This window comes from Salvelinus sp. IW2-2015, unplaced genomic scaffold (genome assembly GCF_002910315.2).
Source record: "Salvelinus sp. IW2-2015 unplaced genomic scaffold, ASM291031v2 Un_scaffold1003, whole genome shotgun sequence".
NCBI lineage: Eukaryota > Metazoa > Chordata > Actinopteri > Salmoniformes > Salmonidae > Salvelinus > Salvelinus sp. IW2-2015.
In genome coordinates, this window is record NW_019942683.1 from 1 (window position 1) to 19159 (window position 19159).

Below are 19159 nucleotides of genomic sequence, written 5' to 3' on the forward strand. Positions count from 1 at the left end.
CCTCATGTTAACTGTTCCTGTCCTCCATATTAACTGTTTTCGTCCCTGCCATGTTAACTGTTCCCTGTCTCCAATGTTAACTGTTCCTGTCTCCATGTTAACTGTTTCCTGTCTCCATGTTAAGCATGTTACCTGTCCACTCCATGTTAACGTGTCCTCAGTTACACTTCTCTCATGTTCACAACCTCTTCCGCTCTCCTGTTCGTTCTCTCGTGTGTTAACTGTTCCTGTCCCTCCATGTTTAACTGGTCCGTCCCATGTTACTGTCCGTAGTTCTCCTGTCCCTCCATGTTAATGTTTCCTGTCTCCATTTACCTGTTCCTGTCCCTCCATGTTAACTGTTCCCTGTCTCCATATTAACTGTTTTCGCTGTCTCCATAGTTTAACTGTTCCTGTCTCCATGTTAGACTGTTACCTGACGTCTCATGTTAGCTGTTCCTTGTCCCTCCAATGTTAAACTGTTCCTAATCTCGCTCCATGTTAACTGTTCCTGTCTCTTACTGTCCTGTGTCATGGGTATGCCTGTTCCTGTCCCCTCCATGTTTAACTGTTCCTCGTCTCCATGTTTAACTGTCCTGGATCCTCATGTTAACTGGGTCATGTCCTCCATGTTAACTGTTCCTGCGTCCATTAATCTGTTCTGTCCCTCCATGTAACTCAGTTCCTGTCTCCTGTTAACTGCCTTCCTGTCCCTCATGTTAACTGTTCATCTTAGTACTGTCCGTGTATCTAACTGTTAACTGTCTCATGTTACCTGTTCTGTCTCCGTGTTACTGTTGCTGTCCTCATGTTAACTGTTCCTGTCCTCCATGTTAACTGTTCCTGTCCCTCCATCGTTAACTGTTGCCTGATCCCTCCATGTTAACTGTTCCTGTCCCTCGCATGTTAACTGTTTCCTGTCCCTCCATGGTTAACTGTTTCCTCGTAGTCGCCTGCCCAACTTCGTCTCGTGTAACTGTTCCTGTCTCCGTTTCATTTGGTCTGTAACTCTGTCTCCTGTTCTTCCTGTCCCCATGTTAACTGTTCTCGTCCCTCCATGTTCTACTGTTTCACTGTCCTCCATGTTACTGTCCTGTCCCTCCATGTTAACTGTTCCTGTCCCTCATGTTAAATGTTCCCTGTCGCCTCCAAATGTTAAACTGTTCCGTCCTCCATGTTAACTGTTCCTGTCCCTCCATGTTAACTGTTCCTGGTTCACCCTCCATGTTAACTGTTCCTGTCCTCATGTTAACTTTCCTGTCCCTATTAACTGTTCCTGTCCCTCCATGCTTAACTGTTCCCTGTCCCCTATCCTAGTTAACTGTTCCTGTCCCTCCATGTTAAATAGTTCCTGCTGTCCTCCATGTTAACTGTTCTGTCCCTCCATATTACTGTTCCTGTCCCTCCATGTTAACTGTTCCTGTCTCCATGTTACTGTTCCTGTCCTCCATGTTTAACTGTTCCCTGTCCCTCCATGTTAACTGTTCCTGTCTCCATGTTCAACTGTTCCTGTCTCCATGTCAACTGTTCCTGTCTAATGTCATGTTCCTGTCTCCATATTAACTGTTGCCTGTTCCTCCATGTTAACTGTTCCTGTCCCTCCAGTTTAACTGTTCCTGTCCCTTCCATGTTAACTGTTCCTGTCTCCATGTTAACTGTTCCTGTCCTGTCCATGTTAACTGTTCCTGTCCCCATGTTAACTCTTCCGTCTCCATGTTCAGACGTCTTCCCGTCTCCATGTTAACTGTTCCTGTCCCTCGATGTTAAACTTGTTCCTGTCCCTCCGTGTTAAACTGTTCTGTCCCGTCCATGTTAACTGTTCCTGTCCATGTTTACTGTTCCTGTCTCCATGTTAACTGTTCCTGTCCCTCCATGTTAACTGTTCCTGTCTCCCATATTAAACTGTTCCTGTCCCCCCATTGTCTCCATGAACTGTTCCTGTCTCCATGTTAACTGTTTCCTGTTCCATGTTAACTGTTCCTGTCCTCCATGTTAAACTGTTCCTGTCCCTCCATGTTTAACTGTTCCTGTCCCTCCATGTTAACTGTTCCTGTCTCCATGTTAACTGGTCCGTCCCCATGTTTCTGTTCCTGTCCCTCCATGTTAATGTTCCTGTCTCCATGTTAACTGTTCCTGTCCCTCCATGTAACTGTTCCCTGTCTCCATATTAACTGTTCCTGTCTCCATATTAACTGTTCCTGTCCTCCATGTTAACTGTTCTGTCTCCATGTTAACTGTTCCTGTCCCTCCATGTTAACTGTTCCTATCTTCATGTTAACTGTTCCTGTCCTCTATGTTAACTGTTCGCTGTCCCCTCCATGTTAACTGTCCTGTCCCCCATGTTAACTGTTCTGTCTCCATGTTAACTGTTCTGTCCCTCCAATATTAACTGTTCTGTCCCTCCCATGTTAACTGTTCCTGTCTCCATGTTAACTGTATCCTGTCCCTCCATGTTAACTGTTCCTGTCCCTCCATGTTAACTGTTCCTGTCCCTCCATGTTAACTGTTCCTGTCTCCATGTTAACTGGTCCTGTCTCCATGTTAACTGTTCCTGTCCCTCCATGTTAACTGTTCCTGTCTCCATGTTAACTGTTCCTGTCCCTCCATGTTAACTGTTCCTGTCTCCATATTAACTGTTCCTGTCCCTCCATGTTAACTGTTCTGTCTCCAATGTTAACTGTTCCTGTCCCTCCAGTTTTAACTGTTTCCTATCTTCAATGTTAACTTGTGTTCCTGTCTCTATGTTAACTGTTCCTGTCCTCCATGTTAACTGTTCCTTTGTCCTCCATGTTAACTGTTCCTGTCCTCCATGTTAACTGTTCCTGTCCCTCCATGTTAACTGTTCCTGTCCCTCCCATGTAACTGTTCCTGTCCCTCCATGTTAACTTCCGTCCCTTCATGTTAACTTTCCCCTATCCCCCTCGGCAAGGCTTCCCCTTCCACAGCCCCGTTCCTATCCGCCTGGGCAGATGTCCCTCTCATTTGGGCCCGGGTTGGAATGGAAACGGACACATCTGGCGAGAGGGACTGGGTCCATGGAGGAAAGGAGGGAGGGGAGAGATAGAGGAGGGGTGGTAAAGAGAGTAGTGGGAGGAGCGAGACAAAATACTAGTCCCTGTATTTCAACATCCACAACTCTGAGATATCTGCTTACTACAACACACACACACACACACACACACCACACACACACACACACATACACACACCACACGACACACCACACACCACACACACACACGACACACACACACACACACGACACACACACACCACACACGCGCAGCATATGTTGTACTATAATTGTGGGGACCTGAATGTATTTCCATAAAAAAATATATTTTTTCCCCTTAACCTGTCCTCATGGGGACGTGGGAAATGTCCTCACATGTGAGAATGTTCCTTGTTGTACTATCCTTGTGGGGACTTTGGAGATTTTACAGTCACAGACAGACCAGACAGACAGACAGACAGACGACAGACAGACACAGACAGACAGACAGACAGACAGACAGACAGACAGACAGATACTCATTGAAGTCCATGGAATGCCGGAAGACAATATGAAATGGGAGATACATTCCTGAAAATAGGCCAAAACAGAACTAACTGACAATAAGAGAACTTAACTGACAATAACAGAACTTAACTGACAATAACAGAACTTAACTGACATAAGGAACTATAACTAGACAATAAGAGAACTTAACTGACAATAACAGAACTTAACTGACAATAACAGAACTTAACTGACAATAACCAGAACGAACTGACAATAAGAGAACTTTAACTGAACAATAACAAAACTTAACATGACAATAACAGAACTTAACTGACAATAACAGAACTTAACTGACAACTTACCAGAACTTAGACTGACAATAAGAGAACTTAACTGATAGTTACCGCATCTAAGGAGAAGCGTAACTATGGCCATGTCCAACAGATTTAATTTCTGAGATATTCCACTATGTTTACCCACACTGTTAGCCTATCCACACACATCTCAAAAGCCCACAAAACGACCCTTCATTGGCACAACAAATAGATTAAATACATTTGTTGGGGGGGGGGGGGGGGGGAGATTTCACTCTGGCAAAGCCCTCCCTCTTGAAATTACACCGTTTCCAAAATTACGCATTTGGCACGCTCTACATTCATTGATCTTGCGCATAACGGAGCACCTTAACTGCCATCAAAAAACTATTTTCCAATATAACATATCAACCAAAAGAGTATGAAAACTAATTTTTAAAAACACACCATGACTTACTGTTGTCAGGCGGCCCTTGGACCATGTTGAACTTGTATATCTCTTTGGCATAATATTCGGTCTCCGTGTTGTCTTGGCCACAACTTTGCTGCCGGTCTCTCCCCAACTCCTCAAGCAGCTCCCGGGTACTGTTATACAAGGCCTGGATCTGGTAGGGGACCTGACTGGGTCCCAGTGAGTGTGGCGGGCTGGTCGTCCGGAGCTTACTCAGTATCTGTCCCCGTATTGCCTCGACCCTTTTCCGCTTCACATGGTCTATATCTACGGTAGCGCATGTTGAGAAAGACAGACTCATGGTGGCGCAGTTTAAGAGTAGGACAAACAGAAGAGTTTTACCCAGATACATGTTTCTGTTTCTCTCTGATTGGTTTAGGAAGCACTTCGAATAATAACAGATTAATGACGGATTCACATGTGACTATTTCCCAAGGTTCCTGCGCGTAAAAAATATGTTCAAAACTTTTCATAATCAAATTAATAGCAGTCTCCTAACTAACTTTTCTCTGTACTTTTATTAGTCTCCCTCATACACATACACTCCCTCTCGAGGAAAACCCTTTCTGTTGGTTTGTAATCCAGATAAATCCAGGTGTATATTCGCCCATCAGACATCATTCGCCCAGCCTTTCCAAAGGAATGAATTCCCCAGCGCGCGCCAAACCTAAACTCTCCCCAGCGCAGTAATGGTCTCCATCGTCGTTATAGTAACTGAACGCATATAGGCACTTTACTTTTGTTTATCATTCTTGTATTTCACTATTTTCTTTCAATTATGTCGCCCAACTCGCCCCACAAATTCTGCATCCTTCCTTTTTTATTTGTCTTTAAAACAACTTCGTGCTTGCCTCTGACCCGCACGCGACTGTGCCTTGCTGCAGTTATGAGCATGGGCTCACTTTCTTTTTTTTATACCGAATGCTGTGACGTCTTTTTAGAGGAGGGACCGCAGGTTATCCAATGATGATTATATTATAGACGTTTATATATTGGCATTGGTTGAAGCTCAGTGTTAAAATGAATTCAAATCTCCCTACCATCACATTTAAGACAAAATGACATGGAAATCTGTCCTTTGATCTGATGAGTCCAAATTTGAGATTTTTGGTACCAACCGTGTCTTTGTGAGAGTAGGTGAACCAATGATATCCGCATGTGTGGTTCCCACCGTGAAGCATGGAGGAGGAGGTGTGATGGTGTGCGGGTGCTTTGCTGGTGACACTGTCGTGATTTATTCATTTAGATTTTATTTAGAATTCAAGGCACACTTAACCAGCAGGCTACCACAGCATTCTGCAGCAATACACCATCCCATCTGGTTTGTGCTTAGTGGGACTATCATTTGTTTTTCAACAGGTCAATGATCTCTAGGCTGTGTAAGGGCTATTTGACCAAGGAGGAGAGTGATGTCACCTGACCTCAACCCAATTGAGATGGTTTGGAATGAGTTGGACCACAGAGTGAAGGAAAAGCAGCCAACAAGTGCTCAGCATATGTGGGAACTCCTTCAAGACCGTTGGAAAAACATTCCAGGTGAAGCTGGTTGAGAGAATGCCAAGAGTGTGCAAAGTTGTCATCAAGGCAAAGGGTGGACACTTTGAAAAATCTAAAATATAACATATATTTTGATTTTGTTGAACACTTTTTTGGTTACTACATGATTCCATATGTGTTATTTCATAGTTTTGATGTCTTCACTATTATTCTACAATGTAGAAAATAGTCAAAATAAAGAAAAACCCTTGAATGAGTAGGTGTGTCCAAACTTTGGACTGGTACTGTGTGTATATATATATATATATATATATATATATATATATATATATATATATATATATATATATATATATATATAAATTCAAGTACAAACATAACTTTAAGTGATATATTATTTTGACAGAGGTAATGAACTGTCCGTTGATCAGCACATCAATTAATAAAACAGGACCATGTTTGAAACAAGTGGTTTTGAGCTTATTTCAATATTACACAGGTAAGCTGACAGTTACAGAAATCAGGAGTAAAGACAGGCTCTATCTGATCTACTGTGTTCAACACCATCAGGTGGGGTTATGTTGGGAACCTACTGACCAACCAAGGATGTTATTAGGAGTTTTTGTACCATTTTTATTCAATACCATGTATTGCTAAAACAAAGGTGGAAGGAAATTATATATTATATTATTATTATTATATTATTATTATTATTATATATATTATATCATACCTGCAACATATTATTACAAGACAAAACAGCCCAACCAAGCCTGATGGTCTTTGTAAGTATAAAAACCAAAGCTTGCTTTCATTTAATATAACATTTGCATTTGCAGGGTAGTGTAATGAGATAATGTCTTTCTGGGGTGAAGAATCCAAATCACGTGTATTGTGAATGTGCCTCTATGGGTGTGAATCGGGCTGTTTGAGAAGGTTTGAATCCCAAGACAGCTGACCACGCGTCGTTTGACGTACAGTACCAACATATAGCTACTGTAGTAGGTCAACGTGCTGGAAAACCTTGGTAGAGCATGGGTGGAGTAGGCGGTGGTGCATAATGTGAATTTCATTTCTTTATTTGGGGGGGGCTTCAGACCAATAACTCTTCTCACTTACATCGTTTTTTAAAAAGGTTTTAATTATAGTTGTCTTGATTTAGACACTGAGATACGACCTATTAACCTCTCATATCCACATAATGTGTCATGTGTAATCCGAAAAGGTCATCATATTGTATCATATTTTTTTTAACCTTTTAAATTGCAAATGTTTAGTTGAATTACTTTGTTACTTCCTTTTTCAAGGAAAAAATGGTATCAATTAAAATGGACATTTGTCTCATGATTTGCAATAGAGATTTTATCGATCTGATCGTATTATTCATTGTTAGATGAAAATGTCATAACCAGCGTCTTCATTCGGTAATGAATGTGGGCACGGTCACCTGCTGCCTACTATCCTGCTGAAATAGACTGCTCTCCCTCTAGTGGGAAATACAAATTATTGCACATAAAAATAAAAAAAAACGTGTGACACAAATCAGACCCAGAAACGTCCACTTTATCCCTGTCCTGTCCTTGTTCTCCCTGCTCAAAATAGTATTTCATTTAATAGCATTTACTTCATTTAAAAAAAAAATCTGCTGGCACGCTCATGTGACCCCCTACAAGATGAGTGAATGATGCAAGACCCAGTCACTCTGTTCCTGTCTGGAATCTGGGGCCGTGGAGGATGGAGGGGCTTGGTCCCCAACAGCTGAACCCAAAGAGTGAATCCCAAATGACACCCTATTCCCTATATAGTGTACTACTTTAGACCAGAGCCCTATGGCACCCTATTCCCTATATAGTGCACTACTTTAGACCAGAGCCCTATTCCCTATATAGTGCACTACTTTAGACCAGAACCCATCTAAAGCAGTGCACTATAAAGGGAATAGGGTGCTATTTGGGACACATACAATTTCCTACTTACGAGGAATTCAAAGAACGTTATTATTGCATTAGAGAGAGTTCCCAAATAAGTCCAGCATCCTCCTCTGTCCCGTCAGGATTCCCCGTGCCCTCAACTACCCGTGATCAACGATGAAATGCATTCTTCCAGCATGTCGTCCCTCGTCCACCACGACCAGAAACGTTTTATTTGCAGCTGCTTATTTACAGAGCAGAATTGTTTCATTTTTATTACTAAGATATATACTGTATACTAAAATATACTTGCATTTCTCATACCCACTCTAGGGTCAAAGGTTAGATAGAACTGTGGTCTAGACCTAGTCATTGGGCAGGAATGGTATGTCACTAGCATTAACATTTTCCCCAGATATGCATAGTGATATGAAGCATTCAGCTATGTCCTAATATGGTAAGATATATGTATGGGCATGAAGATATGTTTCCCAGGTGTCTACAATATACATTGTAATAAAATTATAAACAATAACAAATAATAATATAAAACGGCAGTAAATAATAATACAAAATTAAATACAAAAATAATAACAATAAAATGGAAACATTCAATAGTCGAATGTAATGTAATAAATATAAAAATATAAATATGGATTATGAAAATATAACTAACTTATAACTAAATAATGGTAATCTTCACCATTACATCAGTACTACAACTACTATCATCATTACCACTACCACCACCATCATTAAACTGCTATCATTACCATTACCACCCATACCACTACTATTTGGATTGATAAACAACAATAATAATAGTAATAACAATAACAGTAATAAGAATAACAGTAATAATAAGTAAGTTACTGCCTACTATACAGATGTTATTATTCAGTGTCCCTCAGGCTATGGCAGGCAAATACATCCTCCTCTTCTCTCTCTCTCTCTCTCTCTCTCTCTCTCTCATCTCTCTCTCTCTCTCTGCTCTCTCTCTCTCTCTCTCTCTCTCTCTCTCTCTCTCTCTCTCTCTCTTCTCTCTCTTCTCTCTCTTCTCTTCTCTCTCTCTCTCTCTGGCTCTCTCTCTCTCTCTCTCTCTCTCTCTCTCTCTCTCTCTCTCTCTCTCTCTCTCTCTCACACAGTTATCTGGGAAAGGAAAGCTGAAAACCACAGTTATCTGGGAAAGGAAAGTTAAACCACATTCATTTCTCAACATTAAAAATGTTATCTGTGTTTTATACAACATTTTCTGACTTCAATTTCCCAGTAGTCCTCTAAACCTTGTTGACATCACCACTTTGCTCTGATTTGATCTTAACTGACGTTGCCTAGTTAAATAAATTGTGGACAAAATTGGCTTTGCTTGAGTGATGCGAGAGTTGATTACTTTCCCTCAGTTGTGTCTGAGAGGTTGATTCATTCCCTCATGTGTCTGAACAGCTTGTTAATATATATCTCCCGTCATTGTAGTCTGGAGATCTGATACTCCTCATTCTCCGTCAGTATATGATGCTTTGACGACGTTATTATATTCATTCCCTCAATTGTGTCAGAGAGGTTATTATCATTCCCTCATGATGGATAGTCTGAGAGTTGATTATGCATTCCTCATTGTGTCTCTGCAGAGTTCAGATTAATCTATACATCTGGACGTTGGAATGCTTCTGAGTAGATTATGATTAATCATTTCCGTCATGGATGCTGTCGATCGTTCATTGATTCCATCTTGCGTTTCCAAATTATGTCTAAGTAACGGAACAGTCCTTGCTCGTGTATCACTAGTAATATTGTTTTCCAAATCATTTTCTTTGTAGTTGTGCTATGCGCATATACGTGAATTGCAATCCTTTAGGTTTACTCTTGCTTCGTGTGCCGAACTGTGTGATCTCAACTCAAAATGTCCAAATGGTCCTGGAAATTGTTTTGAGAATCAAATATTAATCAGAGAAGATGGGATCTCTTTTCTTCCCCCCCCCCCCCCCTGCAGAGCTTGTTGTTAACTCCCACCAGCTCTCACGGTGTCACGTCAGAATTAGACATTTATTAGACATGTTTGTCAAAGTTGTTTAAAGTAATTTACATTAACTCGATTATAGGTTAAAGCGTAGTTCAACATTCGTCATTATACCTGAATTGGGTTAAGGTTAGTCATTTTAACCTCAGTTGAATTAAAGGTTAGTCATTCTCGAATGTGTTAAGTTAGACATTAATCTGAATGTAAGGTTATATACTCTGAATGGTTAGTATGATTAACCGAATGGTAGGTTAGTCATTAACCTCTGAAGGTTAAGGTTAGGCATTAACTCTGAAATGGTTAAGGTTAGGCATTAACTTCTGAATGGTTAAGGTTAGTCATTACTCTGAATGGTTAAGGTTAGCATTAACTCTGAATGTTAAAGTATGCAGTAACCTACTGAATGGTTAAGGAGTCTTACTCACTAAGTCAGATAACTGAATGGTTAAGGTTAAGTATCATTACCTCTGAATGGTTAAGGTTAGTCATTACCTGTAAGGTTAAGGTTAGTCATTACTGCTGAATGGTTAAGGTTATCATTAATCTGAATGTTTCAGTTAGCTCACTTACCGTGAAGGTTAAGGTAGTCATTACCTCTGATGGGTTAAGGTTAGTCATTACTCTGAATGGTTAAGGTTAGACATTAACTCCTGAATGGTTTTAAGGTTAGTCATTAACTCTGAATGGTTAAGTTAGTCATTACTGCTGCAATGCGATTAAGGTTAGTCATTAACTCTGAATGGTTAAGTTAGTCATACCTCTTGAATGGTTAAGGTTAACATTAACTCTGAATGGTTAGGTTAGGTATTAAACTCTGAATGGTTAAGGTTAGTCATTACCTGAATGGATTAAGGTTAGTCATTACTGCTGAATGGTTAAGGTTAGACATAAACTCTGAATGTTAAGTTAGTCATTACTCTGAATGGTAAGGTTAGTCATTACCTCTGAATGGTTAAGGTTAGGTCATTAACTCTTGAATGGTTAAGGTTAGCATTAATCTGAATGGTTAAGGTTAGTCAATGAACTCTCTGAATGGTTATGGTTAGTCATTACCTCTGAATGGTTAAGGTTAGACATTAACTCTGAATGGTTAAGGTTAGGTATTAACTCTGAATGGTAGGTTAGGACATTTAACTCTGAATGGTTAAGGTAGGTATAACTCTGAATGTTAAGGGTTAGGCATTAACTCTGAATGGTTAAGGTTAGTCATTACTGCTGGAATGTTAAGGTCGGGCACTAACTCTGAATGGTTAAGGTTAGTTCATTACCTCTGAATGGTTTAAGGTTAGACATTAACTCTGAATGGTTAAGGTTAGTCATTAACTCTGAATGGTTAAGGTAGACATTAACTCTGAAGGTTAAGGGTAGTATTAACTCTGAATGGTTAAGGTTTAGGCATTTAACTCTGAATGGTTAAGGTTAGTCTTACCTCTGAATGGTTAGTTAGTCACTAATATGAATGGTTAAGGTTAGACATTAACTCTGAATGGTTAAGTTAGGTATTAACTCTGAAGGTTAAGGTTAGGCATTAACTCTGAATGGTTAAGTTAGTTTACTGCTGAATGGTAAGGTCAGGCACTAACTCTGAATGTTAAGGTTAGACATTAACTCTGAAGGTTAAGGTTATATTAACTTGAATGGTTAAGGTAGTCATTACTCTGAAGGTTAAGGTTAGGCATTAACCTGAAGGTTAGGTAGGCATTAACTCTGATGGTTAAGGTAGGAGGTAAATTAAGGTTTTAGATTGGCTTATTAAAAGAAAATCTTTGCAACCTTTGGTTCAGAGAAAGATACTCCACCCTATCCTCCATCCCCATCCACCCCATCATCCCATCCACAACACCTCATCCCCTCCATCCCCTCCCCATCCCCCTCCATCCCCGTCCACATCCCCCTCCATCCCCGTCCGCAACACCCCATCCCCGTCCGCAACACCCTCCATCCCCGTCCGCAACACCCTCCATCCCCGTCCACAACGCCCTCCATCCCCGTCCACAACGCCCTCCATCCCTCCACAACGCTCCGTCCCCGTCCACAACGCCTCCATCCCCTCCATCCCCCTCCATCCCCATCCACAACACCCTCCATCCCCTCCATTCCCCTCATCCCCCTCCATCCCCGTCCACATCCCCCTCCATCCCCTCGCAACACCCTCCATCCCCGTCCGCAACACCCTCCATCCCTTCGCCAACACCCTACATCCCCGTCCACAACGCCCTCCATCCCCGTCCACACGCCTCCACCCCTCCACAACGGCTCCGTCCCCGTCCACAACGCCCTCGTCCCCGTCCACAACGCCCTCCATCCCCGGTCCGCAACGCCCTCCATCCCCGTCCGCAACACCCTCCATCCCCCTCCATCCCGTCCACAACGCCCCCATCCCCGCTTCAAACGCCCTCCATCCTCGTCCACAACGCCCTCCATCCCCGTCCACAACGCCCTCCATCCCGTCCGCAACGCCCTCCATCGTCGCAACGCCCTCCATCCCCGTCGCAACGCCCTCCATCCCCGTCCACAACGCCTCCATCCCCGTCCACACACGCCCTCCATCCCCGTCCGCAACGCCCTCCATCCCCGTCCACAACGCCCTCCATCCCCGTCCGCAACACCCTCCATCCCGTCCGCCAACGCCCTCCATCCCCGTCCGCAACGCCCTCCTACCCCATCCACAACACCTCCATCCCGTCCACAACGCCCTCCATCCCCGTCCGCAACGCCTCCATCCCATCCACAACACCCTCCATCCCCTCCACAACGCCCTCCATCCCGTCCACAACTCCCTCCATCCCCGTCGCACAACCCTCCATCCCGTCACAAGCCCTCCATCCCCGTCCGCAACGCCTCCATCCCTATCGCAACACCCCCATCCCCGTCCACAACGCCCCTCCATTCCCGTCCACAACACCCTCCATCCCGCGTCCGCAACACCCTCATCCCGTCCGCAACGCCCTCCATTCCCGTCCGCAACGCCTCTCCATCCCCATCCACAACACCCTCCAATCCCCGTCCGCAACGCCCTCCATCTCCGTCACAACACCCTCCATCCCCGTCCACAACGCCCTCCATCCCCGTCACAACACCCTCCATCCCCGTCCACAAAACACCCTCCATCCCCGTCACAACGCCCTCCAGCCCGTCCACAACACCCTCCATCCCCGTCCACAACGCCCTCCATTCCCCGTCCACAACCCTCCATCCCCGTCCACAACACCCTCCATCCCCGTCCGCCACACCCTCCATCCCCCTCCATCCCCGTCAAACACTCCTCCCCGTCCGCAACACCCTCCATCCCCTCCATCCACGTCCACAAGCCCTCCTCCCGTCCACAACGCCCTCCAACCCTCCTCCCCTCCACAACGCCCTCATCCCCGTCCACAACGCCCTCCATCCCGTCCATCAACACCTCATCCCCGCCAAACACCCTCCATCCCGTCCACAAACGCCTCCATCCCCGTCCCACAACGCCTCCACCCCGTCCACAACACCCTTCCATCCCCGTCCACAACGCCTCCATCCCCGTCCACAACACCCTCCATCCCCGTCCACAACGCCCTCATCCCTCCACATGCCTCCATCCCGTCCACAACACCCTCCATCCCGTCCGCAACACCCTCCATCCCCCTCCATCCCCGTCCACCAACACCCCTCCATCCCCGTCCGCGCAACGACCCTCATCCCCTCCCATCCCCCGTCCACAACGCCCTCCATCCCCGTCCGCAACGCCCTCCATCCCCGTCCGCAACTCCCTCATCCCCGTCCGCAACACCCTCCATCCCCGTCCACAACGCCCTCTCATCCCGTCCGCAACGCCCTCCATCCCCCATCCGCAACACCCTCCATCCCCGTCCACAACGCCCTCCATCCCGTCGCAACACCCTCCATCCCCGTCCGCAACCTCCATCCCCGTCCGCAACCCCCGTCCACGCCCCATTCCCATCCACACACCCTCCACATCCCCGTCCACAACGCCTCCATCTCCGTCCACAACACCCTCCATCCCCGTCCACAACGCCCTCCATCCGTCCACGAACACCTCCATCCCCTCCACAAACACCTCCATCCCCATCCACAACGCGCCTCCATCCCCCAGTCCACAACACCCTCCATCCCCGTCCACAACGCCCTCCAATCCCCGTCCACAACGCGCCTCCATCCCCGTCCACAACACCTCCATCCCCGTCCGCAACACCCTCCATCCCCTCCATCCCCGTCCACAACACCCTCCATCCCCGTCGCCAACACCCTCCATCCCCCTCCCATCCCCGTCCACAACGCGCCTCCTCCCCGTCACAACGCCCTCCATCCCCGTCCACAACACCCTCCATCCGTCCACAACGCCCTCCATCCCCGTCCACAACGCCCTCCATCCCTCCACAAACACCCTCCATCCCCGTCCACGAACACCCTCCATCCCCGTCCACAAACGCCTCCATCCCCGTCCACAACGCCTCCATCCGACCACCGTCCGCCAGCCCCGTTCCGCACAACACCCTCCATCCCCCTCCATCCCGTCCACAACGCCTCCATCCCCGTCCCAACGCCCGCCATCCCTCCGCAACGCCCTCCATTCCCGTCCGCAACACCCTCCATCCGCCTCCCCGTCCCACGCCTCATCCCCGCCACAACGCCCTCCATCCATCGCCACAACGCCTCATCCCCGTCCAACGCCCTCCACCCGTCCGCAAGCCACCCCGTCGCAACACCCTCCGATCCCCGTCCGCAAGCCCTCCATCCCCTCCCAACGCCCTCCATCCCCGTCCGCAACGCCCTCCATCCCCGTCCGCAACACCCTCCATCCCCGTCCCCAACGCCCTCCATCCCGTCCGCAACGCCTCCATCCCATCCACAACACCCTCCATCCCGTCCACAACGCCCTCCATCCCCGTCCACAACACCCCCATCCCCGTCCGCAACACCCTCCATCCCCCTCCATCCCCGTCCACAACGCCCTCCATCCCGTCCGCAACGCCCTCCATCCCCGTCCACAACGCCCTCCATCCCGTCCACAACGCCCTCCATCCCCGTCCACAACGCCCCATCCCCGTCCACAACGCCCTCCATCCCCGTCCACAACACCCTCCATCCCGTCCACAACGCCCTCCATCCCCGTCCACCCATCCTCCATCCCCGTCCACAACACACAGACAAAAAACCGAAACGTCAGCGCTCACTTGCTCCCTAGTGGCCGGTTTCCACATCGTCTCCCACGTCCTCAGACATGGATGGATGTTCAATACTGACTGGTTAACTCGGCCCCTGGCATCCCTCAACGAGTTCCCTCCTGATGCACATTTTGGTGGGCTGCAATGGTAACACACGCACGCACGCACGCACGCACGCACGCACGCACGCACGCACGCACGCACGCACGCCACCACAGCACACACCACACACACACACACACACACACACACACGTACAGGTATACGTTAGTCCGTCCCCTCGCCCCGAACCGGGCGCGAACCAGGGACCTTCTGCACACATCAACAACAGTCACCCACGAAGCATCGTTACCCATCGCTCCACAAAAGCCGCGGCTCTTGCAGAGCAAGGGGAACCACTACTTCAAGGTCTCAGAGCAAGTAACGTCACCGATTGAAAGGCTATTAGCGCGCACCACCGCTAACTAGCTAGCCATTTCACATCGGTTACACACACACACAGACTTGAGAAGAGCTTGTGAACACAGTGACAGTGACACAGAGGTATGTCCTATCAGAGTTATGTACTATCAGAAGCGCCCTATCAGAGTTATGCCCTATCAGAGTTATGTCCTATCAGAGTTATGTCCTATCAGAAGCGCCCTATCAGAGTTATGCCCTATCAGAGTTATGCCCTATCAGAGTTATGTCCTATCAAAGGCATGTCCTATCAGAGGCATGTCCTATCAGAGGTATGTCGTGTCAGAGGTATGTCTTATCAGAGCTATGTCTTATCAGAGTTATGTCTTATCAGAGTTATGTCTTATCAGAAGCGTCCTATCAGAGGTATGTCCTATCAGAGGCGTCCTATCAGAGTTATGCCCTATCAGAGTTATGCCCTATCAGAGGCGTCCTATCAGAGGTATGTCCTATCAGAGACATGTCCTATCAGAGACAAGTCCTGTCAGAGATGCAGAATGTCGCATCTGTTAAGTTTGAAAGTGAAGGTCATTTATTTTGTTCTCCAGAAAAATATGTTCTTTCTTCTGCCATCATTTCAGTGTGTTCAACACACAGCTCAGTACAACACTTAATTTACTAGCCAGGACTAGTGGGCTAGTGGGCTAGCGGGCTAGCTTAATTTACTAGCCAGGGCTAGCGGGCCAGCTTCATTTACTAGCTTGGGCTAGCGGGCTAGCGGGCCAGCTTAATTTACTAGCTTGGGCTAGCGGGCCAGCTTAATTTATTAGCCAGGGCTAGCGGGCTAGCGGGCCAGCTTAATTTACTAGCTTGGGCTAGTGGGCCAGCTTAAAATACTAGCTTGGGCTAGCGGGCTAGCGGGCCAGCTTAATGTACTAGCCAGGGCTAGTGGGCTAGCGGGCCAGCGGGCCAACTTAATTTACTAGCCAGGGCTAGAGGGCTAGTGGGCTAGCTTAATTTACTAGCCAGGGCCAGCGGGCCAACTTAATTTACTAGCCAGGGCTAGTGGGCTAATGGGCCAGCTTAATTTACTAGCCAGGGCTAGTGGGCTAATGGGCCAGCTTAATTTACTAGCCAGGGCTAGCGGGCTAGCGGGCTAGTGGGCCAGCTTAATTTACTAGCCAGGGCTAGCGGGCTAGCAGGCCAGCTTAATTTACTAGCCAGGGCTAGCGGGCTAGCGGGCCAGCCTAATTTCTACCTCTGGTGATAAGTAAGCAAAGTAATGTATAATTGTACTTGCGGTCACAGAAGGTGGAGCAGACAGGCCCTCTGGCAAGGGCTTTACAGTGATGTCATCACGTCACCACATGCCCAGGGTGCTTTGTAACTGTCACAGGCCAGGAGTACCGGAGAACACACACACACACACACACACACACACACACACACACACACACACACACACACACACACACACACACACACACACACACACACACACACACACACACACACACACACACACACACACACACACACACACACACACACACAACACGCTGTTATCCCACACCGTGCCAACCGTCTGGAGGCTCCCAGACATCATCATCAAAGGTTGCACCCCAAATGGCACCCTATTCCTTATCTAGTGCCCTACTTTTATCCCAAATGGCACCCTATTCCTTATCTAGTGCCCTACTTTTATCCCAAATGCACCCTATTCCATATATCAGTGTGCCTACCTTTACCCAAATGGCACCCTATTCCATATCTAGTGCCCTACTTTTATCCCAAATGGCACCCTATTCCATATCTAGTGCCCTACTTTTATTCCAAATAGCACCCTATTCCCTGTATTGTGCACTACTTTTAACCAAGGTCTATAAGGCCCATAGGGCTCGGGTCAAAAGTAGTGCACTCTGTAAGGAATGGGGTGTCATTTGGGATGTGAACAAAGTGTCCTCTTACTCTGAGCGTCTTCCAAAGATGACTTCATTCATTCTGCTGGGTGTCTCCCAATGATGACATCGCTGCTGCGCTAGTTCAGGTTCTAGTGGTGAGTCACTCTCCTGAACACTTCCTGTCTGCAACAGACCACATGGAAATGGAAGGAATAGAATGGAGAATTATTGGAACGATATATTGAACATTTGCAGAAAAGTCTGTTTTGGTCCCATTAGAAATGATATTTTTGTGCCTTTTACTAGACGTCTCATTATAAACATAAATATAGGTTGTACTTACAGCGGTGTTTGTTCTTTATCCTGCTACTGGTCACTAATACTCCTGTTAACATGTATATATTACCATTAGCAGGGCCGGATGAATGAATTAAGAAATCATAGGCCTCGGGGCTTTGTTTTTTTAATCATTGTATTGATTGATCATCTGTTATTAAATTATGCTCTCTGGTGTATTTTAAATATTGAGAGCGGGCTCCTGTGGTTGGATAAAAATAAATAAATAAAAATGTAATTTTTATTTGTATTTTTTGTTGCATCTTGGGACACCTATGGACCTGACTCACACAATTGACCAGTCACATTTATGTATTATGCGTTTATTTTCTTTTCATTTGTATTAATCAGTTACCCAATCAAGACAGGGCCCGACACTTACCCACGTGCGCCATGTACCTCCTCTCCTTCCCCCCCATCTGATGATTAGCGGCAGCCAGTAGTGGTGCGTGGTTAAAATCCCTGGGGAAGCGCCAATCCAGGGACATAAAGCCATATTTACAACCTATGTGTTGTGATAATTGTGTTGTTTGCTCTATAACCTGTTAGTTCATATGCCTTAACACCGTGATATATGGGCCTAAAGGCCGAGACAATATGAAGACACAGTGGCAGAATAAATTCAACCACACCTTTGTTTCATCACAGAACCGGAGAGTAACCTCTGGCCGGTGAAGTCCACAAAGAATAATGCAAAATGTATATAGGTTCTGAAATGTTGTGAAATAGCACAGTTACAAAATAGAAATCAAACTGGATGGACATCAGAAATAGAGGAAGGACTAAAAACAAACAAAATATAACTATTGTAAAATAGATTGTCTGTAAAATGTGTATAAGATGTGTAGACTGAAGGAAGAATCCTAAGTGTTTATTAGTTTACTCCAATATGGGGGGAGGGTGGTGGGGATGCGGGAAATTATAAAGGTATACTCTTAAAAAAAGTGTGTATGTGTATATTTATATGCATTTAAAATATATATATATATTTCACCTTTATTTGTCTGGGGTTGCTTCTCAGCCAAGGGAGTGGGCTCACTCACAATTTTTGGACACGAATAAAGAATGGTACCAACACATCCTCCGAGAGCAACTTCTCCCAACCATCCAGGAACAGTTTGGTGACGAACAATGCCTTTTCCAGCATGATGGAGCACCTTGCCATAAGGCACAAGTGAAAACTAAGTGGCTCGGGGAACAAAACATCAATATTTTGGGTCCATGGCCAGGAAACTCCCCAGAACTTGTGGTCAATCCTCAAGAGGCGGGTGGACAAACAAAAACTCACATATTCTGACAAACTCCAAGTATTGATTATGCAAGAATGGGCTGCCATCAGTCAGGATGTGGCCCAGAAGTTAATTGACAGCATGCCAGGGCAGATTGCAGAGGTCTTGAAAAAGAAGGGTCAACACTGCAAATATTGACTCTTTGCATCAACTTCATGTAATTGTCAATACAATCCTTTGACAAGTATGAAATGCTTGTAATTATACTTCAGTATTCCATAGTAACATCTGACAAAAATATCTAAAGACACTGAAGCAGCAAACTTTGTGAAAATTAATATTTGTGTCATTCTCAAAACCTTTGGCCACGCTGTATATGGTATATATATTTACCCCAAAAACAATATGGGGATTGGAAATGATGCAGACAATTACATTGATGGAAGCTACAATCTATCCGCT

The 19159-nt window shown here is 45.9% G+C and overlaps 1 protein-coding gene across 1 annotated transcript; it reads left to right on the forward strand.

Moving 5' to 3' along the window:
- Positions 1-10810: 10810 nt before the first annotated feature.
- LOC139024099 (uncharacterized) lies at positions 10811-18143 on the forward strand. Its single transcript, XM_070438539.1, has 4 exons — positions 10811-10819; positions 11455-13997; positions 14143-14713; positions 18018-18143. Exons 1-4 carry the CDS (start codon positions 10811-10813, stop codon positions 18141-18143), a joined length of 3249 nt encoding a protein of 1082 aa, XP_070294640.1.
- The last annotated feature ends 1016 nt before the right edge of the window (positions 18144-19159 follow it).